The sequence below is a fragment of the Sphaerulina musiva genome (genome assembly GCF_000320565.1).
Source record: "Sphaerulina musiva SO2202 unplaced genomic scaffold SEPMUscaffold_6, whole genome shotgun sequence".
NCBI classification, from domain to species: domain Eukaryota; kingdom Fungi; phylum Ascomycota; class Dothideomycetes; order Mycosphaerellales; family Mycosphaerellaceae; genus Sphaerulina; species Sphaerulina musiva.
Window position 1 is genome coordinate 1180619 of NW_016017388.1, and position 20148 is coordinate 1200766.

Consider the following 20148-nt stretch of genomic DNA (forward strand, 5'->3'; position numbering starts at 1 on the left):
CCTATATCGAGTATAAAGTATCCGTCTCTCTCTTCTTCCTACTCTCCTTCTTCTTTCTCTCTCTTCTCTTCTCTCTCTCTCTCTCTCTCTCTCTCTCTCTCTCTCTCTCTCTCTCTCTCTCTCTCTCTCTCTCTCTCTCTCTCTCTCTCTCTCTCTCTCTCTCTCTCTCTCTCTCTCTCTCTCTCTCTCTCTCTCTCTCTCTCTCTCTCTCTCTCTCTCTCTCTCTCTCTCTCTCTCTCTCTCTCTCCTCTCTCTCTCTCTCTCTCTCTCTCTCTCTCTCTCTCTCTCTCTCTCTCTCTCTCTCTCTCTCTCTCTCTCTCTCTCTCTCTCTCGTAGCAACTGCAAGGAGATTAGAGAAGAAGTTATTAGGTATCTAGCAAGGAACTTCAGCATTCTGACATAATAGTAGCGACTATGCTCTGCAGAGCCTAGACCGTATTTCTTTGTTTCTTTGTTTTTTTTTTTTTTTTTGCCGACAATGAGCGTGATTTTGAAAACGAGATATATGCTCTCTCCTTCTCAACGACTACGACCCGATGACGACTAGAGCTTACTTTTGTAGAAGGAGGGCGTTGTAATTCGTTAGACCAACAGGAAATGCAGAAAGATTGCAGTAGGAGAGTATTATAACTTTCGTGATAGCGGGCAGGGTAGTGTAAGAGGCACAAGAGGTTGAATATACAATGTCTTGGCAAGGCTGGAGTAGTTCCATTACTAAGAATCGCGGTTCATTGTTTACCCTGGTCAATCTTTCTTCGAGCTTCAAGTCTTCGAGCTCCAACTGTCGACACCAAAACAACAGCACAACTACCACTACCACCACCACCTCCTCCTCCTCCTCCTCCACCTCCTCCCCCTCCTCTCCCTCCACCATCACGACAGTCATGGCCGCGATTGCAGAGGTACATGACGAGCCGCAACTCGATAGCTTCATTCCGCTGTCGCAGTACGAGGCGCAGACGCCCGGCACATTCTTTGACGGCAAACCGGTGCTCCATTTCTACGCCTGCAAAACGTACATCACCCTGCCCCTCGTCGCGCAACAGAAACACCGCGCCCTCGCGAACCTGACGCATCCGGTCGAATCTGCGGCGCCTCAGGAAGGCAACACGAGAATTGACGACATTGACGTGTGGGTGACGGACAAATGCCTGACTCTGTACTCCAAGACAACCAATGGCGGCTGTCACATTCCATATCCTGCCATCACGATCACCGCCGTGGATGGCGCGGCTGTTCTTCTCGAGCTGAACCTCTCCGATTCGAACACCACTGCAGACGACGACATTGAGTATTTTCAACTCAAAATCTTCCCCACCAATGTCGAGCACGGCACCGACTTGGAGCAGAAGACGGCGAGCATGGCGAATGGCACGAATGGCACCACACCGAGTAATGAGATGCTCACTGCAGGGTTATTCAAAGCTATTGCGGACTGTCAGGAACTCAACCCTGACCCGCCGGGACCAGGTGAAGAAGATGGCGATGCGGGCGAGGCTGCGTTCGACGAAACTGCTCCGGGCGCGACAGGGTGGATTACGAGCGAGAATATGGACCAGTTCGTGGACGCTGATGGAAACTTCAGAATGCCAGAGGGAGTGACTTTTGTTGGCGGCGAAGAGGAGGAGGCGCAGGATGAGGAGGACGACAAGGATGGCACGATACAGAATGGCGTCCAAGAGCCGCTCGGTCAAGGTGCTGGTAGGACACGAACCGCGACCGAGGCAGGCGTGGAGAGGGAGGACGAGAGCAAGTGGAGGGCTACTTGAGGACCACAGGCCGGATAGAAGAGCAGCACCGAGGCGCGCGCGAGTGATGCCGGCACTGCTGAAGATTGGCGAAGATGCAGCTTACCCTGCGGGCCTGCATGCCAGCGCAAAAGGATCACAGGAGCTTAGAAGAAGCCGCTGATCTGTGCATGAGCACTTGATTGCCGATCCAATTTTGGGCGTCTCAAATGAGTGCCAGATCCACAGGACCCTGATAGTGATTCATAATTACTGTATTTGGGACCTCCAGACTGGCTGGCCAGCCCCGACGTAGCATCCTCCTTCGAGTCCGAAACGCTTGTCGGTCAACCTATCAGACGACCGTCGTCATATGGAGAAGAGTGGGAGTAGTATATGGCAGCAACGAACGCCTGATTCTCTGATTCTCTGATTATAAGCTTTGAACACCCCAGGCTAGTTGAATTGGGTGATAGGCGTAACTCGAGGATTCGATAGAGCACGAGTGTTGCGCAAGAGTTGAGTGGGACCTAGACATGCGACGACTGCTAATGAAATAATAATAATAATAGCTGCAATGTGAGTAGTACATTAAATGTAGTTCTGGCAGTAGCATTCCATGGGCGACATGAATCCTGGGTATGTTGCATCAAGTATTTCAACAACAGCCTTGGAAATTCTTTGCGCCTGGCTGCGTTGCGCTCGATTGACACAACCAAGTAGGTGACATGGATAAAATCATAATGTCTGAACTACAATTAATTTTTATTTTCTTTCCTTTACTCTGGAGGTTGGAGTTTGGATTGTTTGGAGTTTGGAGTTTGGGAAAAGTGTTTTGGAGTTCTTGGGACAAGCCCTACCCAAAGCTCCTCGATCGTCTATTCGGATAGAGCCGGCCATCTAGCTTTTCATTGCAGTACCTTATTCGGTATCGTGCTCGGTCGGCATGCTAGAATGCTTGCTACCTTATGCTGTGTAAGTGTGCAACAGCCGGTGGAGACCGCGATGTTGGGTCTGACCTGCATGAGTAAGTGATGAAAAAAAGAGAAAAATCATGTTGTATCACCAGGTCAACATTCAACATTGTCTGCACGCTCGCTCGCTAAATAAATATGATATGTAGGTACCTACTGTATGCAACTTCTTGGTGGAACCCAACCGAACCAACCATTAATGTGTGAGAGTTCGGGACCTGTTATGCATATGCCCTTTCGATATGATGTCTTTTAATTCTTTCGGTGATATACCTGTTCGAACCGGGAGTGGCATCTGTCACAAAACGCATATAAAAAAAAAAATGGGCTGGGCTGGGCTGGACTGGGCAGCCACTCTTTCATCAGAAACGGCTCCCCGCTGGCTTTGTCCGAAAAACCCATTTCCTAAAAAAACAAAGAAGTTATTGGCTTTTGGCTTTGTTTGGCTTGATCATCACACATCACACATCACACATCACACATCACACACATTCAATACCTGTCATCTACTGTACGTAGCCATCCGGCATCGACACCGACATTGACATCGACATCGAAATCCCTACCAAAATGGCGAGCGAGCCACACATCTTATGTCTCAACCGCAGCCCTTACAAAATGTTGAAATGTAAGAAAAGTTTTATCTCTCTCTCTGTAGCACAAGCACAGGTACAATAAAACTTGGTTTGTAGAAGAAGCTTATATTGGGAGTCAAGTTTACAAGCCGAAAAAAGTGAAAAGTGATGAAACAATAGACGGACGGACGTTTGGAAAGTGTCGCGAACCGGCTCTTATTACTCACGATCAGAAGACTGAAGTCTAACTACTGGATTGGAGAAAGTATCTATCTATTGTTGTATACAGTATACCTAGGAGGTACTGTAGTTCGTCAGCTTACTCCCCTAACCTCCTGAAGGAGTGAGTGAAGCCTCTTGGCTGATTCGAAAGGCTGATCCATCCACCATCTATCCCCATACGATAGACATTGCATATTTTAAGTTTCAACCTGTCAGCCGGCCGGCCGGTGAAGCCGAGTGAGTGAGTCGCCCAGCCCGGTAGTGGAACTTGAAAAAGTCGAACCGGAGAACTATCGCCTTCGGATCCGAAAGGCTGCGTACAGGGTATATATTGAAATTTTTAAAAAAAACTTCATGTTGCTGTTGTTGTTGTTTTTAAACTTGTGAACTTGTTAGGAGGTATTGTTGTTGTTGTTAAGTCGACCGGTTGAGCGGCTCCCAAGGCGGCTCATTCGCATGGAAAGGCCTGCCTTTTTCACTTTTTACACAAATGTCCAAGTTTCTCTTGTCCACCTACCCCCTTTATTAAAACTATGGGTATATGTGAGTGAGAGAGGAGAAAGGGAAATGGTGGATAAGGTTGTACCTTGAGGGTGGGTACAGCATATTATTTTTATTAGTGTATCACAGCATGAGGAGGATGATGATGATGATGATGATGATGATGATGGAGCACGTCTATCTCTGTCTCTCTCTCACACACACACTCACACGATCGGGGCTTCACATAATTCGGAGTTACGCTTGAACCTTCTCAGATTAGAAGGACTGACTGTATCATCATCACTGTGGAGACTAACTTACTGCTCTGTGGGAGAGACAGAGAGAGAGAGAGAGATTTTGCATATATACGCTTGCATCCTTCCACTGCTGACCATCTCAGCATCCTTCTGTCAATCAGCTTCTAGGTACACACCTTTAACAAGCTTAATCACCACCCACCCGACAGACAGAACCCACACTCGTTTACTACAACACATTCCCACCAAAGAAGACCATACCATAATAATACTCAAGATGTTGACCACCACCATCCTCTCCTTCGCCGGCCTCGCCGCCGCCAGCATGTGCTCCGCCATGCCCTCCGGAGGCCAAAACGGCGCCTCTCACCAACAAAAGCAAGGAGGAGGAGGAGGCCAACCCTGCCTAGACGACGGCGCGGCGCAAAAAGTCGCAGAAAACTTCCGATCCCTCATCACCAACTACTCCAACGCCTCAGCCGCCGCCTACCTCACCGAAGATTTCCACGACTACTCCGACGGCGTCAACACACTCATCAACTCGGGCTGTCCCAACGGTCCTCAACCCCTCGGCTCGCCCACCTTCACTTCTCTGGAATCTTTCCAAGCAGGTCAAGGTTCGCAACCCAACATTCCCTTTGAGATTTTGAATGTTTGGCACGGATGTGATTTTGTCGCGATGCGATGGAAATCTCCTCAGCCACAGGCTACGGGCCCGACGCCGCAGGAGCAGGTTCAAGGAATTATTGTTATGGAGGTTTGTCAGGGTGGTGAGCAGGAGGCTTGGGTCATTGATACTGTGTATTCGGAATTTAACTCGGGGGCTTGGTTGTATGATTTGGAGGTGTTTAAGCCTACTTGTGATGCTTCTGGTGCGCCGATTGCGAAGGCTTCTAAGAGGGGTTTGGGTGGTGTTATTGGTTCGCCGGTGAAGATGTTGTAAACCATCTACTTGGTTTAAGCAGGAACGATGGGAGTCCCATTGGGGAAGGACGGGAAACGAACGGGGAGGTGAGGTGAGGTGAATCATCACAACATTGGTCAAACTCGGACAAGCCAAGAGAAAAAAAAATACGGTCTTCTTGGGGAGGATCATATCACATTCCTTTTGTTCTTTTATTTTAAACAGTTGCTCGCAGTGGAGGAAGAGCAAATCCGTAGGACAGCAACAGCATGTTAGTGTGTGCGACTGCTCCAATCGACAGATATATAGTAATAGACTTCAGTTCTCATCCAAAATGCCTTTTTCCTTTCTTCCCCCCAAAAGAAGAAAAAGAAAAGAGGCGGTACTAGGTACATACCCTTTCCAAAGTTCAAAATGGATATCATATCGGGATCGGAGAAAATGAATGATTCTCCGTATAGAAGATGACAATCAGCACAAGGTATGCAAATGTAATAGGCACAATTCGAGAAATTGGTCATCTGCCCATGAGGCGGGAAAGAAAAAGCTCATTTCAGGCCCTCTTTCTTGTTTCTCATCTCATCTCATCTCACTCAACTCACACTCAGACAACCACTACTTCGTCTCCGCATTCAACCCACTCTTCGTCCCCACAATACTCACCACATCCTCATCCGCCACCACATGCGCCAATCCACATCTCTGCGGCACATGCTTCGCACTCGCACCCCACACGAGGGCATACTTGAAACTATCCTTCATACTCCGATGCAACGCGTCGCAGACATCCTCAATCGTGCTTCCGTGCCGCACAATCAGCGCTTCGGCGAAATCGGGATCCACGCCTTTGCGCTTCGTGTAGATGCGTATCAGATTCAATTCGGTCCAGCAGCGGTCGACGACGTCGCGTACGCCCAGGTCGAGTTCGCAGCTCATGACGGCCGTGTGCGGTTCGCGAGCGAGGCTGTCGAGGAATTCGAGATTGACGCTGTCGATTTTGTTGTACACGTACAGGCATTTGATGTATGTGCGGTGGTCTTTCATGATGACGTCGATGAATTGGTCGACGGTGGCTGTGGAGTTTTGTAAGAGGTTAGTAGTTGTAGTATTGGGGAAGGGAAGGAGGAAAAAAAAAACTAAAAGAAAACTCGTACGTACCATTCTCATCTCGAATCAATACCTCTGCATTCAAAATGCGGTAACCTTTGAGGATATTGTACAGCATCTTCTGATCCAGATTCTTCGGCTGAGCTTGAAAAGTGATTTTGACACCCCCCGCTGCTTTCGGCTTCAGGTAGATGTTCGGTGGGTCTTGATTCAGTCGGATCCCCACCGCTTCGAGTTCCGCTTCCAGCAGTGCACGTTGCTCCTTTCGCTTCGTCGCATCCAAAACCATGACAATCATATCACTCGTTTTGGCAGCGGAGATGACCTGTCGACCTCTGCCCTTTCCCTCTGCAGCACCCTCGATGATACCGGGCAGATCGAGGATTTGGATCTCGGCACCGCCATATTCGAGCACGCCAGGAATTGCGGTGAGTGTGGTGAAGGAGTATGCTGCAACTTCGGATTTGGTCTTTGTGATCTTGGACAAGAAGGTGGACTTTCCGACCGAAGGGAAGCCGACCAGTGCTATTCGAGCATCGCCGGACTTGCTGACATCGAAGCCTGTGCCCTCTGATCCTGCGGCTTTGGTGGGCTCGAGAAGCTGTGCTCGTAGTCGCGCGAGCTTTCTGGTACATGTCAGTCGTTACGACGAGTGCTAGATAGAGGGGTTCCAGGAGCGGTGGCTGTCGTCTCCCAGCCCTAGAAACGTATCGAGCAGATACACATACCCCTTCAGCAGACCCAAATGATAATCTGACGACACTACTCAGCACAAGTGTCCTGGTCCAGCTCATCGCCGTAGCGAGTCACAACAACAACGACAACGACAACAACAACATACTAGTAGCCTTATTCTCTTCAAACCGTCAGTCGGGTTGCATGGCTGGAATCATGTTCGGATCACTCCCATACTCTGTGTTTTGCTCATTTCCTCCTCAATTCTGCATGCATGCAACAACGCCGCCAATCAGCTTCGGAGAATTCATTCGCCTTCGCGGGCAGCTAATGTCTTTCTTACTCCTTGATCTTATCCGTGATATTCACCATGATGGCGGTAGGTGCTCGCGGTGCCGCGAGCGTTGCTTGTCAAGGGAAAGAGAGGAGAGAAGTGTGTGTGTCGATGTTGTTGATGGTCTTGCCTGTCTGCTTGGAAGTGAAGTGGAGATTTATTCGTTGTCTCGGACTTCAGACCCCTCTCCACATCTTCACGCTAAGTCTTTACTGGTAAGTGGAAGGTCTGAGCCGCGAGATAAGCCTTTTCGCCTCCCACCCAACCTCAGCCACAGTCGAGTGACGTCGTGTAACTTGATTTCTACGCAACTTCGACGCTTTCGACGTGTTCCACTTTTCGCTTTGCAATCTTTTTCAGCTTCCTTTTCTCAACGTAAGTGTGATTTACATTCTGTAGATACCTGTATCAAAAAAACCATGACAATCAGAACATCACTACCAAAATCAACCCTCAACACCCAATAACAAGAATGCTCCCTCCAGGTCTGGAAACGCCACGACAAGTCCAAGCCTACTACGATCAACGCTACAATGCCTACATTGACTCGGGCGAATATTTCCCCTTCATCTATCCCTGGGCCACACTCGGACCGTTGCTCTGTTTCGTCTATCTCCTCTTCGATCATCGACAGAGTCCGACCCTCCAAGCGCTACGTTTTCCCATATTTGGCGTCTTGGTCGCCTTCTCCGCATGGACCATTTTCAACGTGAAAGCACGAAGTGCACCAGCTGCCTATGGAGTGGGACTCGTATCCGCCTGGGGAACGCTCTGGATCGCCTCATTAATGTTCTTCAACGATTGTCAAAGAGATTTTCAGCGCTTGGAACGAGCAGATGAAGCTGCATTGCACAAGGCTCTTCAATATCAAAATGGTACAACCGTTACCGGACCGGAATCCGATGGAAAGCTGCAGACGACATTATCATCAGTATCAGCATCAGCAACAGCAAAAGCAAACAAACTCGCCAGAAAAGCTGCACTCCAATCCTCAGAGGCCTATGCAACCCAACTCCCTTGTCAACGAACCGGCCCCGTCTTCTGGCAATCCTACCCAACCCAACCCTTCCTCTCCCGTCTCGACTGGATCATGGACCTCTTTTGCAATTTCCGGGGTATAGGTTGGAATTTCCAAACGTCAGGAATTCCCAAACCACCCAAATACATTGAACTGCAACTTCTCGGCTACGACGTCGTCGAGGAGGACGAACAAGACATGACTTCCCCCTCATCGACTTCGACAACCCGCAACAACAACAACCCAAAGCTGATCAAAACCGTCAGTTACACAGGCATCACTCGCTTCATCACCACCTCTCGCCACCACCTTCTCCAATACATCATTCCCCGCCTAATCCTCCAATCCCTCGCTCTCGACATCATCAAAACTCTAATGCACCACGACCCCTATTTCTGGGGCTACACCGACTCCGGCCCCCCTTTATGGCTCCACCATCTCCTTCCCCAAAACAACAACACAATCCTAACCCCCATCATCCTCCAAACCTACCGCCTACTCCTCAGCCTCCTCGGAATTCTTTTAGCACTCAACACCATCTTCCGCCTCAGCCCCCTACTTTTCTGTCAAATTCTCCGCCCGCAAATCCTCGGTTTGCGCGGCGAACCCCTTCTCAACCCTGTAGATTTCTTCGGAAATTTTTTCCCGCAAATTTGTCGTCATGGTCTGGCGGGTTGGTGGGGAGGTTTTTGGCATCAGACGTTTCGGTTTGCGTTTACGTGTCCGACGGAGAGGATACTGGAATTTTGGTGCGGGGGTCAGCAACAACACATGGAGAAAAAGAAAAAGACTGCGAGGGGGAAAATGGTGGGTGTGATGGTAGCGTTTGGATTATCAGGGTTTTTACATGCTTGTGGGAGTTGGACGCAATTGGGAGATACGAGACCGGTGCGAGGGCCGTGGAGTTTCTTCATGTTGCAGGCTGTGGGGATCATAGTGCAGACGGGAATTGCGGGATACATGAAGGCGAGAGGGTGGAGAGAGAAGATTCCGTCGTGGATAAGAGGAATGGGGAATTTTGCTGTGACCATGATTTGGCTCTACTGGACTGCTCCACTGCTGGTGGATGATTTTGCCCGAGGGGGCGTATGGTTGTATGAGCCTTTGATCATCAGTCCCTTGCGAATATTGGGCTTTGGCGCATACGACGACAGCGGCTGGAATCTGTGGTCGGGATTGGTCTTTTGGCGTTCGGGAAGAGGGTGGCGGGACACAGGTCTTGCATTTTGAGCGTTGCATCGCATTGCGTTGCATTATTGCATATGAAGCGGCATATCGACATGGATCGATCAAAGAATTTAAACCAACTATACACTATCAGTCTTTCTCTCTCTCATCATGCCTTCTTCATGCTCCCATTCGCCTGAGCGGTGCCATTCGCAACCGCTGCTTTTGCTGCCTTCACTGGCTTTTTGACCTCCAGTCCCTTGGGCGCCTTGAGCCCCCCAAAGACGAGTCCGCATACAGCAACCATGCCCGAGCCACCAATCATGTATGCGGTATCTCTCCCTGTCCACCAGTATAGAGTGCAGAAGATCAAAGGTCCCAATGCTCTTCCTGCTTGTCCAAAACTCCGATGATTTCCCAACTTTTCTCCTCGCTCATCTTTGCTCGCTTCAAAGCTGCTCAGGCTGTTCAGACCCGTGACCACCGTCGAGCTCGTCACTGCCAGTAATGCTGCTGCGGTATAGAGCTCTTTCTCGGATGTTGTCCTGGAAAGGAGGAAGAAGGCGATGGCAGCTGACACGACTCCCAGCTGCACCACGCGTAGAGGGTGCATCCGTCGGGTCACGCCTCCCTGCAGGATCGAGGCGACCAGGCCGATGAAGCCGAGGAGCTTGCCGGACTGCTTGGAGCCGTAGGAGAAAAGGTCGTAGGTCATGAAGGGGAGGGAGAACTCCATGCCAGAGAAGAAGAGGATGAAGGCAAAGTGGGTCATGTTCAGCAGCAGGTGGGAGTTGGTTCTCGTGTGCTTCTCGAGCGGGGCATTGTTATCGGTCGCTTTCGTGCTGCTGCCATTCGTCTTGGGCTGGTGAGCGTGATGGGTTTCAGGCAGGGCATAGTAGAGGTAGATGGTCTCAGTGACAATGAGGGCAAGCGAGACGCCGGCAGCGGTTGCAAAGGGGTTCGCGGCGACACTGTTGATCCCGGACAGCCACGCGCCCAGGGCGGGGCCGAAAGTGAAAGCGACAGAGAAGCAAGCGCCCACCAGAGCCATGGTCTTGCCGCGGTCCTGGTCGGTCGAGATATCGGTGGCTATGGCAAGCGCAAGCTGGACATTACCTTCACTCAATCCTCCCACGATCCGACTGGCCAGAAAGGTGCGAAAGTCGGTGGCAGCACACCAGAGGGCGACGGAGGCAATGTTGCCGCACATGGAGCAGAGCAGGGCGGTACGTCGGCCATATTTGTCGGACAAGGCGCCAATGATGGGAGAGACAATGGCCTGGCAGAGGGAGAAGAGCGAGCCCAGGGCGCCTCCGAGCAGGACAATGTCATAGCGGTCGTTGATGGGCCTCTCGAAGCTGTTTTTGTAGGCGTTCAGGCCGTAGAGCACTTGGGACAGCACGGTGGAATCGGATTGGGTCTCGACATTGCGGTAGAACTCAAGCAGCTTGGGGAACAAGGGCAGGATGAAGGTGAAGGAAATCTAAAAGGAAGGCGCGACTCGCGACGTGTCAGCCGGCTAAGGTATGGACACCGTTTGAAGGAAGGAGCGCTCCGGACGACTGCCGACATGGAACCAGCAGGAAGCTTCCTTACCAGATCTAAGATCAAGGAGATGATCAGCACCTTGAGCACTTTTTGGCGCTGCTGAAGAGGAAAGTCGCCCATGTTCAAACTGGTTGCTGGTAAGATAATGAAATGTCTCGAGAACACCTGATTGTTGGCAGGCAGACCAAAGAGGGGCAAGGGCTCGGGTGGTTATAAAGATGGTCTACACGAGAGAGAGAGTTCACATCAGGTAAGGACAGCTGGATGCGACGCCTTGAATGTCCTCGGCACAATGGACAAGTCGTTGGACTAGAAGGAGTAGCGCGACGACTAGAACCATAATATTAACCTACTTGCTAGAAGTCCGCGACGATCAGCTGGATCCGCGTTTACGCGTCTGCGCGTCTTGCCAAGTCACGTCAGGTGACGCACTGGGGCTGAATCCTGTGTGTATGTGTTTCTTGATGCCTTAGGCTCCTCATCACTCTTGGCAAAGCGAGATCGGCGCAGAGTCAGCAATGACATGATGCCAAGTGCGGAAAATTGTTTCGGAGTTGGTTGGCCCATTCACTGAGAGACGGAGAGAGAGAAGAGAGAGAGAAAGAGGAAGTTCACTGCTTCAAGGTGTCTCGTTCCAGCACCGCTAGAGTTATCGAATCCCGTCACTAAGCGGACATCTATAGCCATATCTACCACACACCTCCCCCAGTGATCTCTCTTCCACCCTCACCCTCATCACAATTACTGCATTGAGAAGCAACATCATGACACAGTGAGTCAACCCCACCATCCATCCACTCATTCTCCAATGCTCCCTCCAGTCCTTCCTTCACTTCCAGCCTACCAATCCACCCACTCACAACATCATGGCTAGAAAAGTACTCCTTCTCGGCGCCGGCTTCGTCGTCCGACCCACGCTGGTCGAGCTCGACAAGGCGGGCGTGCAGGTCACTGTCGCCTGCCGCACTCTCGACAGTGCCAAGAAACTCGTCGCTGGTGACCTCAAGCACGCCAGCGCCATCTCCCTCGACGTCAACGACAGCAAGGCCCTGGAGGAGGAGATTGCCAAGAACGACTTGGTCATTTCTCTCATCCCATACACCTTCCACGCCCTCGTCATCAAGGCCGCCATCGCCGTCAAGAAGCATGTCGTCACCACTTCATACGTCTCTCCAGCCATGCAGGAGCTGGATCAGGCCGCCAAGGACGCCGGCATCACCGTCTTCAACGAGATTGGCCTGGATCCGGGTTTGGACCACTTGTATGCTGTCAAGACTATCGATGAGGTGCACAAGGCCGGCGGCAAGATCACCGGTTTCTGGTCCTACTGTGGTGGTCTGCCCGCTCCCGAGAACTCGGACAACCCGCTCGGTTACAAGTTCTCCTGGTCGCCACGTGGTGTGCTTCTCGCTGCTCGCAACACTGCCACCTTCTACCAGGACAACAAGAAAGCCGAGATTGAGGGCAAGGACCTGATGAGATCTGCCAAGCCATACTTCATCTACCCCGGTTATGCCTTCGAGGCCTACCCTAACCGTGACAGCACACCGTACAGACAGCGATACAACATTCCCGAGGCCGAGACGCTCATTCGTGGCACGCTTCGTTACCAGGTGAGCACATTTGCATCTCTTCTTCTCGCTCTTGCCATTATTGACATCATTCTAGGGCAACCCATCGATTGTGCAGACCTTCCGTGACCTCGGTCTGCTCAGCGAAGAGCCACAAGACTACCTCAAGCAGCCCATCGCCTGGAAGGAAGCCTTTGCCAAGATTGTCGGTTCTTCGAGTCACAATGTGAAGGATCTCGAATGGGCCGTCACCTCCAAGACCAAGTTCACCGACAACGATGCCAAGGACCGCATTCTCGCCGGTCTTCGATGGTATGGCCTCTTCAGTGACGACAAGATTGAGCCTCGCGGTACTCCGCTTGACGTCCTCTGCGCCACGCTCGAGAAGAAGCAGCAATACGAGAAAGGCGAACGGGACTTTGTCATGCTTCAGCACAAGTTCGAAATCACCTGGCAAGATGGCAAGAAGGAGTTGAGGACTTCTACACTTGCCGAATATGGTGAACCAGAAGGCAGTGGAGGTTACAGTGCAATGGCCAAGCTGGTCGGTGTTCCTTGCGCAGTCGCTGTTTTGCTTGTGCTGGATGGTACGATTAAGCAAAAGGGTGTGCTTGCGCCGGTCACTCCAGAGCTGGTCGAGCCCCTTCGTCTCGAGCTGCAGAAGAAGTATGGCATCGAGCTGACGGAGAAGACTCTGGCTTAGGATGCTGGTGACTCCTCCGTCCTGTGAGCCCTGCGCGCCGCAGTACTGGAGTCTTTGGGATACAAACGACCTCGTGACTGAGTCACATAAGAGCTCTGTTGTCAATGAAGCCACAGCACTCGATCTGGGCCTGGAGTAAGCCATGGCCATGACCCCATTGAAAGGCAAGGCCTATCCCGGCCAGATAAGATCACGATAGCATGATAAAAAAGGACTCGGGCTTGGGAAAAAAACGTTCCAGCTTGTTAGATAGGCCCACAAATATAGATGGTGCAAGATCTCGTCTCTCCTTTCTCGTTTTCTCCATCTCAACCCTCCAACAATATACATCCCCACTGACCCGTCTCTGTTACGCAAGGCGGGTGGGGTCATACATAGGTGAGTAAAAATCAACTCCCCGCGATATCGGAATTTCTAGAGAGAATTCGAGATGACCTTAGGTACCTTAGGGGAGGGAGGAAGGGAGGAAGGGAGAAAGGGAGAAAGGGAGAAAGGGAGAAAGGGGGAAAGGGAGAAAGAAAGAAGAGAGAAGGAAGGAAATACTTCAACAACAACAACAACAACAAGTATCAGGTATATACCTTACCCAGCTAATGTAGTATCAATCTCAGGTAAATATATTCCATTCACTACTACCTAAAGAACAATTATATCTCTCTCTCTGCATTGCAGTCATGATCCAAATCTAGCTACCCCTATCCCTACCAACCACCCATCATCCTAGCAACGCCCTACAATTGATTGAAGAAACAACTCGACTGCCAAGTATCTGTCTGTCATCATTAAAAGAAAAAAAAAAGCAAAAACAGAACCGAAAAACGCTATCATAACATCGTTCAAAAAAAGAAAAGCAACCTTCCCATCAAGCCCCATCCTTCCTTCACTCTCAAAAATCCTCCCCACATCTCACCAAGCCAACAACTCCTGTTTCTCCTGCTTACACTTCAACCCCTCACAAAACTCCATATCCTCCCTCGCAACCCTCGAATTCGCCGCCTCAGGCAACTCCTGTCTCGCCGGCCAAATCTCCCTCTTGCCCCCCTCCTGCTCTTTCGCCCAATGCCCCACAACAGCCTCTCTAACACTCCGTTGAAAAAACAACGGCCCTTTTTCCATTTTGGGATGCATTTCACCATTGATAAAAACTCCCGCATTGAGGTTTTTCTGCGCGAGATCGCACAGGTCTTTGTCTTCGGACATGATGCGTTTGTAGATTTCGCTGACGAGCGTGAAATCTGCCGTGGAAGAGTGTTTGTTGCGGAAGACTTGGTATTGCATGGAGGAGGTGGAGGCGCTGCTGGGGACGAATCGTTGGATCATGAAGAAGTGGGGTCTGGTTTTTTTTTTGTTGTTAGTTAATGATGCTTTAGAGAGAGAGAGAGAAAGGGGTGAGTGAGGGATGACTTACGAGATATTAGTCGAGACATTAGGGAAATAATAACTTGCAGCAACAATCAAACCCGCTCGACGCTGCTCATCAGTCGTAGCGGCATCATGAATGATTTGTCCCTTTGTAGTGTTGACAGAATAAGAAGACAAGTCTGCCAGAGCGCCGATGTCGGGATGAGTGGTAGGACAGTGATAACATTCGTTATAATTGTCGGCCAAAATTTTCCAATTGTAATCCCCTTCCATCTCCCAAAAGTGATCAAAGACATAGTCTTCAAAATTGAACTGCTGGTATCGCTCCTGCGTGTCGACGCCTTCAAAGTCATCCTCCCACGCCACTTCCGGCGTCTCCTTGGCATCGAGATTGACCCAGACGAAACCCGTGCGGTCAATGTGCACATGAATCGGAAGCAAACCATTATTCTCCTTTTGAAATCCATCCAAGTCTTGATAACCCGGAGCTTTGGCCAATTTCCCATTCAATCCATACGACCATCCGTGGTATTTGCACGAGAAAATTCTCGCCGTCCCGGAATCTTTGGTGACGACGGGAAAGGCACGATGTCGACAGACGTTGTGGAAACCATTGATTTTTCCTTGTCGGTCTTTGACGAGAAGAATGTTGAAGCCTGCGATGGGGAAACGGAGGAAATCGCCGGCGGAGACGAAGCGGTTCTGGTGCGTGAGGAGTTGCCATTTACGGGAGAAAATGGCTCGTCGTTCGAGCTCGTACATTTCTTTGGATTGATACCAGCTGGCCGGGAGAGCTCGAGTGGCATCGTTCTTGTGCTCTTCTTCCGGTGGAGGGGAGGCTCCAAAGCCAAAGTAGCCCAACAGACCAGATGCCACGGAATCTTTTCTGGGCATGATTGTTGTGAGGTTAATGTGTCACAACAGTACAAGTAAGGTAGGTAATGATGATGATGATGGATGAAGAATTGGAAATGTTCTTCCCAGCTACTAAGGTAACTTGAAGGTCAGGTATGAGATGATTGAAGGGGGAGGGAAAGTCACATCGTACCAACACACATATCAACCTACGCAGGCATATATGGTGTTCAGTATCAACATCCCCTGGTCCTGACCAAAGTGCTACCAAACCCCATGGGGGATGGATGTCCCAATTGCCATCGGGATCGTGGCGTCCGTTTCGAGTTAGAGAATGCTGAGACCACCCATTCTTGCAGGCTCCCGGATACGGTTGCACTCATCCAGCACTCCTTTGAGCCAATAATATCCAGGCCTTCTATCTCGGGCTCGCACCGCACCGAGTGAAAATGAACAGGTCCCTATCGCTGTCTTGTTTGATAACACACCTCTCGCCACCCATCCTTCATATCGTAAGGCGAGCCTGGCGAGACCGCTATCAAGATTTGTTTTGGGGCAGCGATGGCTAGCTAGCTATCATTCATGGTCTCATCATCGCTTGATAGTCAGCCCTCCTCGGGAAAGTTCTGCCACGAATGCGGCAGAATAGCGCTTTCGGTTGAGTGGTACGGTACCAGTGAGTTTGGTAGAATGACGGGCAGCACACACATCGTGATCTTAGCCTGTACCTCCTGCTAATGGGGGGGAGAGGGGGTTTGGGTTGGCTCCAGACCATCCCCCTCCCCATAGACAATAAAGGTGATTCTTTACCTACACATGGGCTACACGCTCCTCGTCTGGGCAACAGTGGCTTGCATTGGGGAAAGGAGGGGGGGTTTGGTCATGCTGGTAGACGGGAGCGATATGAGCGACAAGAATACCTACCTACCTTACCTAGCCATCCCATCACCCTTGATCGGAAGGCGTCGGGCCACACGCCCACGCACACGCACACGCACACACGTCAGGTCAGGTATAAAAACAAAGTGGTTCGTATGATGGACAACGGATCGCAGTATCCCTTTCTGGAGGAAACATCCAGCTGCAACGCTCGTGAAGACGTCGGCAGCACCGAAGCTTGGGAAAGAAGGCTCGTGCCGAACCACAAACACTGGCTGAGCCACAGATAAGGGTGACTCTGGGGATACTAGCACCAAATCGGGAAGAAAAGCATCTCCCTCCTCCAACGGCCACCGCATGCATCATGTCTCTCTCAAATTCACCGCTAGTTATGCCCATGTCTATACAGCTAGGTAGATAGTGAGTCTAGTGACTAACATGTACTGACTGACTGTACCTAGCCCCTAGGTAGGCTGAGAGAGCGTGACGTTTGCTTCGACCATATCCCTCCACGGTGCTCCACCACGCATGGGGAGGAGGCTGACTGACTGCATGGCATGCATCATGGCGCAACTCGCGTGGATGTTTTGGCAGCAATATATGAGTAAGATGAAGCGAATTGCCATTGTTGCCGAGTTCAGAGTGCGCAGCAAGGTACTTCTACGGTGATGACGCTCACGAGAATTACCATCTAGGCATCTACCGCCAGTAGCCCCCAAGTGCCCCAACGCCAGTCATGCTTCGTCATTTCATGAGATTCGTGTGCATAGGCCTTCGATGTCGACCACTGTACCTACCCATCACAACTTGGCCCTAGCTGTCATTTGCACCCCTCCCCAAGGATCTTGTCTCCCGCTCCTTGCGTGCTCGGACGGAGCCTTCGTCGCCGCGAGTCTCAGGAGCGGGTCTGCTGTGACAGTAGCCCGGATACGCCTGCTGAAGTACTCAATTTCAACAACTTCGCCCTCCATGATGCCACTGGGGAGCCAGGCGTAGGCAATGGGTTTGCCGATGCTATAGCCAAAGGCAGCACTGCTGACATAGCCCCGTGCCTGGCCTGCAACAAAGACAGGCTCTTTGCCCAGCACCACAGAACGGCCGTCGTTAATCACGAGAGATCGCAGCTTTCGAGACGGTCGATATCTGCTTCTGAGCGCCCCATGTCCAACATAGCCGGACTTTCGTGCGTCAATGGTCGTAGCAACTCCTGCCTCGTATGGATCATGCTCAGTCGTCATGTCTGATCCCCAGTCTCGATAGCCCGCCTCCATTCGCAACGCATTGAGCGCGATGCGTCCTGCTGCCGCGATACCATGTGGCTGGCCTGCCGTGAAAAGAGTATCCCAGAGCCGCTGCCCGTTCTCAGCGCTGGTGACAAGCTCCCAGCCCAACTCGCCAACATGCGTCAGGCGGATCGCTGTCACTGGAATGCCGTTGATATGCACTTTCTTCACTTCGTGGTACCCAAAGCCACTTTCACTGAAGTCGTCCTTGCTGACCGAGCTGACGACGTCGCGCGCACGAGGACCCCATAGACCAACGCAGCAGGTACCACCTGTCACGTCACGCACCTGCACCCATCTACTAAGGCTGGGAGAGTGCTGACTTTGCCAGCGGGCCTCGCGACTAAGGTAATCAAAGTGCGTATGACTGGTGACACCGACCTGGAACAGGTTGTCTTCGATACGAGAAGCAATGATATCGCTTCGAATCGTGCCTTGTTCGTTCAAAAGCATCGCGTACGTGACAGAACCAGCCCTCTTGGACATGTCACCTGTGCTCAGCCGTTGGAGGAGTTCAACGGCCCCGGGTCCAGAGACCTCCAGTCGATGCAGAGGTGTCATGTCAAACATCGCCACAGCTGTCCTGGTTTTCCACGCTTCAGCAGCCGCAATGGGAGAGTAGTGCTTATTTGACCAGACATCACGATCGACCGGTCGCCACTGGGAAGGCAGTTGGTCGACAAGCGCCGCATTCGCTTCGTACCAATGAGGACGTTCCCAGCCGCGCTGCTCGAGAAAGTATGCACCAAGCTCTTTCTGTCGTGAGTAGAAAGGCGTCACTCGCAGGTTCCGTGGCGATTCTTTCGGGTCGGCAGGATGCAGAATATCATATACCTCCACGAAGTTCTGCATCGACGTCTCTTTAACGTACTCGGGTGCTGTCTGCACATCCTCGAAGCGAGAAATCTCGCATTCTGCCATATCAATCTCAGAATGTCCTGTAGTAAGCGTTTGCGCGATCGCGCGAGCTACACCAGCAGAGTGTGTGACCCATACTGCCTCAGCTACCCAGAACCCATCGAGTGTTGGATGTTGTCCAAAGATAGGGCCTCCGTCGGGCGTGAAGGAGAAAATTCCGTTGAAGCCGTCCTCGATCTGACCTTCTCGCATTGCTGGTAGTAACTCTTGAGACTCTTTCCATGCTGGCGCAAAGTCTTCGGGCGTGAATTGAAGGCGAGATGGCATGTTCTTCTCGTTCACTTGCATGGGCGTGATTCCAAGCGATGCCGCCACAACTGGCATTGGCTTGTGTCCGTAGTAGCCAATTCCATATTGGTCCCCATGTTCACGATAGTAGAGATCATGATCCTGGTGGCGCAATATAGGCAGAGATGCCCAATTCGGCGGGTTGTTGCGTCTTTTCAGCGATGGCAATGGAGTTGTCTTTGCGTACTGGTGAGCGAGAGGGAGCAGTGGTATTGGAAGATCCACCATAGCTCCAATCTCAACTCCCCAGAAGCCGGCACAGGACACGATGATATCGGCTGGAATCACCCCTCTCGTCGTCTCGACACCTGTGACACGCCCATCTTCGCGTTCGATTCCCGTCACCGGTGTCAAGTCAAGATAGCGAACTCCCGCCTTTCGCGTTCGCTCAATCAAGAGTTGTACGGCTCGTGCTGCCAAGGCTAATCCATCACTAGGAATGTACAACCCACCCAGCACTTTGCCTCTGTCAAGGAGTGGATATCGCTCCAAGCACTCTGCCGGACTGATGAGACGTGCATCGATGCCCCAAGACGCTGCTAGGCCATGTTTGCGCTTGAGTTCCTCCACACGTGCCGGGGTCGTCGCCACCTCCAATCCACCTACTGGATTGAAGCAACTCTGCCCATCCTTCTCTAGAGACGAGAGCTTGTCCCTGGTGTATTTCGCAAGGTGTGTCATCGTCTTTGAAGAATTCGTTTGAAACACCAGGCCTGGAGCATGTGAGGTAGAACCGCCTGGCATACCCAATGGTCCTTGTTCAACAACTGTGATATCATTCCAGCCTGCAGAGACTAGCTCATCTGCGACATTTGTGCCAACAATACCAGCGCCTATGATCACCACGCGCTGTGTCTGTAGCCTCCAAGCAGTGCCGCTTGAGGCGGACATGTCTGCGAGTGCCTGCAGTGGGTAATCGTATAGCGGTCCAAACATAAGCCGGTCGTTTGAAGTGGATGTGTGTTCACAGCAGATGAACACACGTCACAGAGGGGAGATGGCGGTGATGGAGGTATCTCAGACTGTAGTAGTCCGGTAAACAAGGATGTATAAAGTACCTGACTTCCGAGAGATGTATTGCCAGACGGGAGATCAGTAAACGCGGGAGTGGGTGTTCCACGCCTAGATAAGTACAGGTATACAAACCAGCAGTACTTCAGTTCGAGGCATACCGACCGCAATGAGGATACGCGTATCGCGTAGCATGTCTAGTGGGGTCATGTCATCCGCGTGCGAAGGGTCAGGATACCTCTCCTGCGGCAACAGGTGAGCTTTGCAAACCTTTGCCCGAATCGGTA

General features: G+C 51.3%; 8 protein-coding genes across 8 annotated transcripts; 4 read left to right on the top strand and 4 right to left on the bottom strand.

Annotated features, from left to right (window-relative positions):
- Positions 1-854: 854 nt before the first annotated feature.
- Positions 855-2265, top strand: SEPMUDRAFT_87533 (uncharacterized protein). The gene has a single exon (XM_016910447.1). It carries the CDS (start codon positions 885-887, stop codon positions 1767-1769), a length of 885 nt encoding a protein of 294 aa, XP_016760171.1. The 5' UTR covers positions 855-884; the 3' UTR covers positions 1770-2265.
- Positions 2266-4241: 1976 nt separating this feature from the next.
- On the top strand, positions 4242-5470 carry SEPMUDRAFT_149834 (uncharacterized protein). Its single transcript, XM_016905799.1, has one exon. The coding sequence runs from the start codon at positions 4516-4518 to the stop codon at positions 5179-5181; it is 666 nt and encodes a 221-aa protein (XP_016760172.1). The 5' UTR covers positions 4242-4515; the 3' UTR covers positions 5182-5470.
- A 211-nt stretch (positions 5471-5681) lies between these two features.
- Positions 5682-7365, bottom strand: SEPMUDRAFT_149835 (GTP-binding protein 1). Its single transcript, XM_016905800.1, has 6 exons — positions 7268-7365; positions 7162-7190; positions 7091-7105; positions 6978-7002; positions 6301-6875; positions 5682-6215 (listed from the first exon to the last, which is right to left on the bottom strand). Exons 1-6 carry the CDS (start codon positions 7294-7296, stop codon positions 5758-5760), a joined length of 1131 nt encoding a protein of 376 aa, XP_016760173.1. The 5' UTR covers positions 7297-7365; the 3' UTR covers positions 5682-5757.
- Positions 7366-7725: 360 nt separating this feature from the next.
- On the bottom strand, positions 7726-11270 carry SEPMUDRAFT_149836 (MFS general substrate transporter). The gene is made up of 2 exons (XM_016905801.1): positions 11040-11270; positions 7726-10926 (listed from the first exon to the last, which is right to left on the bottom strand). The coding sequence occupies exons 1-2, from the start codon at positions 11109-11111 to the stop codon at positions 9613-9615; spliced, it is 1386 nt and encodes a 461-aa protein (XP_016760174.1). The 5' UTR covers positions 11112-11270; the 3' UTR covers positions 7726-9612.
- Positions 7731-9506, top strand: SEPMUDRAFT_45383 (uncharacterized protein; the record flags this gene model as incomplete). The annotated part of the gene is made up of 2 exons (XM_016908965.1): positions 7731-8189; positions 8256-9506. The coding sequence occupies 2 exons, from the start codon at positions 7731-7733 to the stop codon at positions 9504-9506; spliced, it is 1710 nt and encodes a 569-aa protein (XP_016760175.1).
- Positions 11271-11590: 320 nt separating the features above from the next.
- SEPMUDRAFT_149838 (Saccharopine dehydrogenase) lies at positions 11591-13555 on the top strand. Its single transcript, XM_016905802.1, has 3 exons — positions 11591-11763; positions 11866-12604; positions 12660-13555. The coding sequence occupies exons 1-3, from the start codon at positions 11756-11758 to the stop codon at positions 13263-13265; spliced, it is 1353 nt and encodes a 450-aa protein (XP_016760176.1). The 5' UTR covers positions 11591-11755; the 3' UTR covers positions 13266-13555.
- A 318-nt stretch (positions 13556-13873) lies between these two features.
- Positions 13874-15652, bottom strand: SEPMUDRAFT_87549 (ISP domain-containing protein). Its single transcript, XM_016910448.1, has 2 exons — positions 14674-15652; positions 13874-14598 (listed from the first exon to the last, which is right to left on the bottom strand). The coding sequence occupies exons 1-2, from the start codon at positions 15519-15521 to the stop codon at positions 14172-14174; spliced, it is 1275 nt and encodes a 424-aa protein (XP_016760177.1). The 5' UTR covers positions 15522-15652; the 3' UTR covers positions 13874-14171.
- A 1295-nt stretch (positions 15653-16947) lies between these two features.
- SEPMUDRAFT_126399 (Aminomethyltransferase folate-binding domain-containing protein) lies at positions 16948-19946 on the bottom strand. The gene has a single exon (XM_016902065.1). It carries the CDS (start codon positions 19739-19741, stop codon positions 17162-17164), a length of 2580 nt encoding a protein of 859 aa, XP_016760178.1. The 5' UTR covers positions 19742-19946; the 3' UTR covers positions 16948-17161.
- Positions 19947-20148: the final 202 nt, after the last annotated feature.

Bases quoted from the DNA above. Each gene is read 5' to 3' on its own strand.
- SEPMUDRAFT_149834 (XM_016905799.1), top strand. From the start codon at position 4,516: ATGTTGACCACCACCATCCTCTCCTTCGCCGGCCTCGCCGCCGCCAGC.
- SEPMUDRAFT_149835 (XM_016905800.1), bottom strand. From the start codon at position 7,296: ATGGTGAATATCACGGATAAGATCAAGGA. The intron at 7,191-7,267 runs GTAAGAAAGACA...GCATGCATGCAG, and splicing joins ATCACGGATAAGATCAAGGA to AATTGAGGAGGAAATGAGCA. The intron at 6,876-6,977 runs GTATGTGTATCT...GACATGTACCAG, and splicing joins CATTTGGGTCTGCTGAAGGG to AAAGCTCGCGCGACTACGAG.
- SEPMUDRAFT_149838 (XM_016905802.1), top strand. The intron at 12,605-12,659 runs GTGAGCACATTT...ACATCATTCTAG, and splicing joins GTGGCACGCTTCGTTACCAG to GGCAACCCATCGATTGTGCA.
- SEPMUDRAFT_126399 (XM_016902065.1), bottom strand. From the start codon at position 19,741: ATGTCCGCCTCAAGCGGCACTGCTTGGAGGCTACAGACACAGCGCGTG.
- SEPMUDRAFT_149836 (XM_016905801.1), bottom strand. From the start codon at position 11,111: ATGGGCGACTTTCCTCTTCAGCAGCGCCAAAAAGTGCTCAAGGTGCTG. The intron at 10,927-11,039 runs GTAAGGAAGCTT...CCTTCCTTTTAG, and splicing joins TCTCCTTGATCTTAGATCTG to ATTTCCTTCACCTTCATCCT.
- SEPMUDRAFT_87549 (XM_016910448.1), bottom strand. From the start codon at position 15,521: ATGCCCAGAAAAGATTCCGTGGCATCTGGTCTGTTGGGCTACTTTGGC. The intron at 14,599-14,673 runs GTAAGTCATCCC...AAAAAAAACCAG, and splicing joins AATGTCTCGACTAATATCTC to ACCCCACTTCTTCATGATCC.
- SEPMUDRAFT_87533 (XM_016910447.1), top strand. From the start codon at position 885: ATGGCCGCGATTGCAGAGGTACATGACGAGCCGCAACTCGATAGCTTC.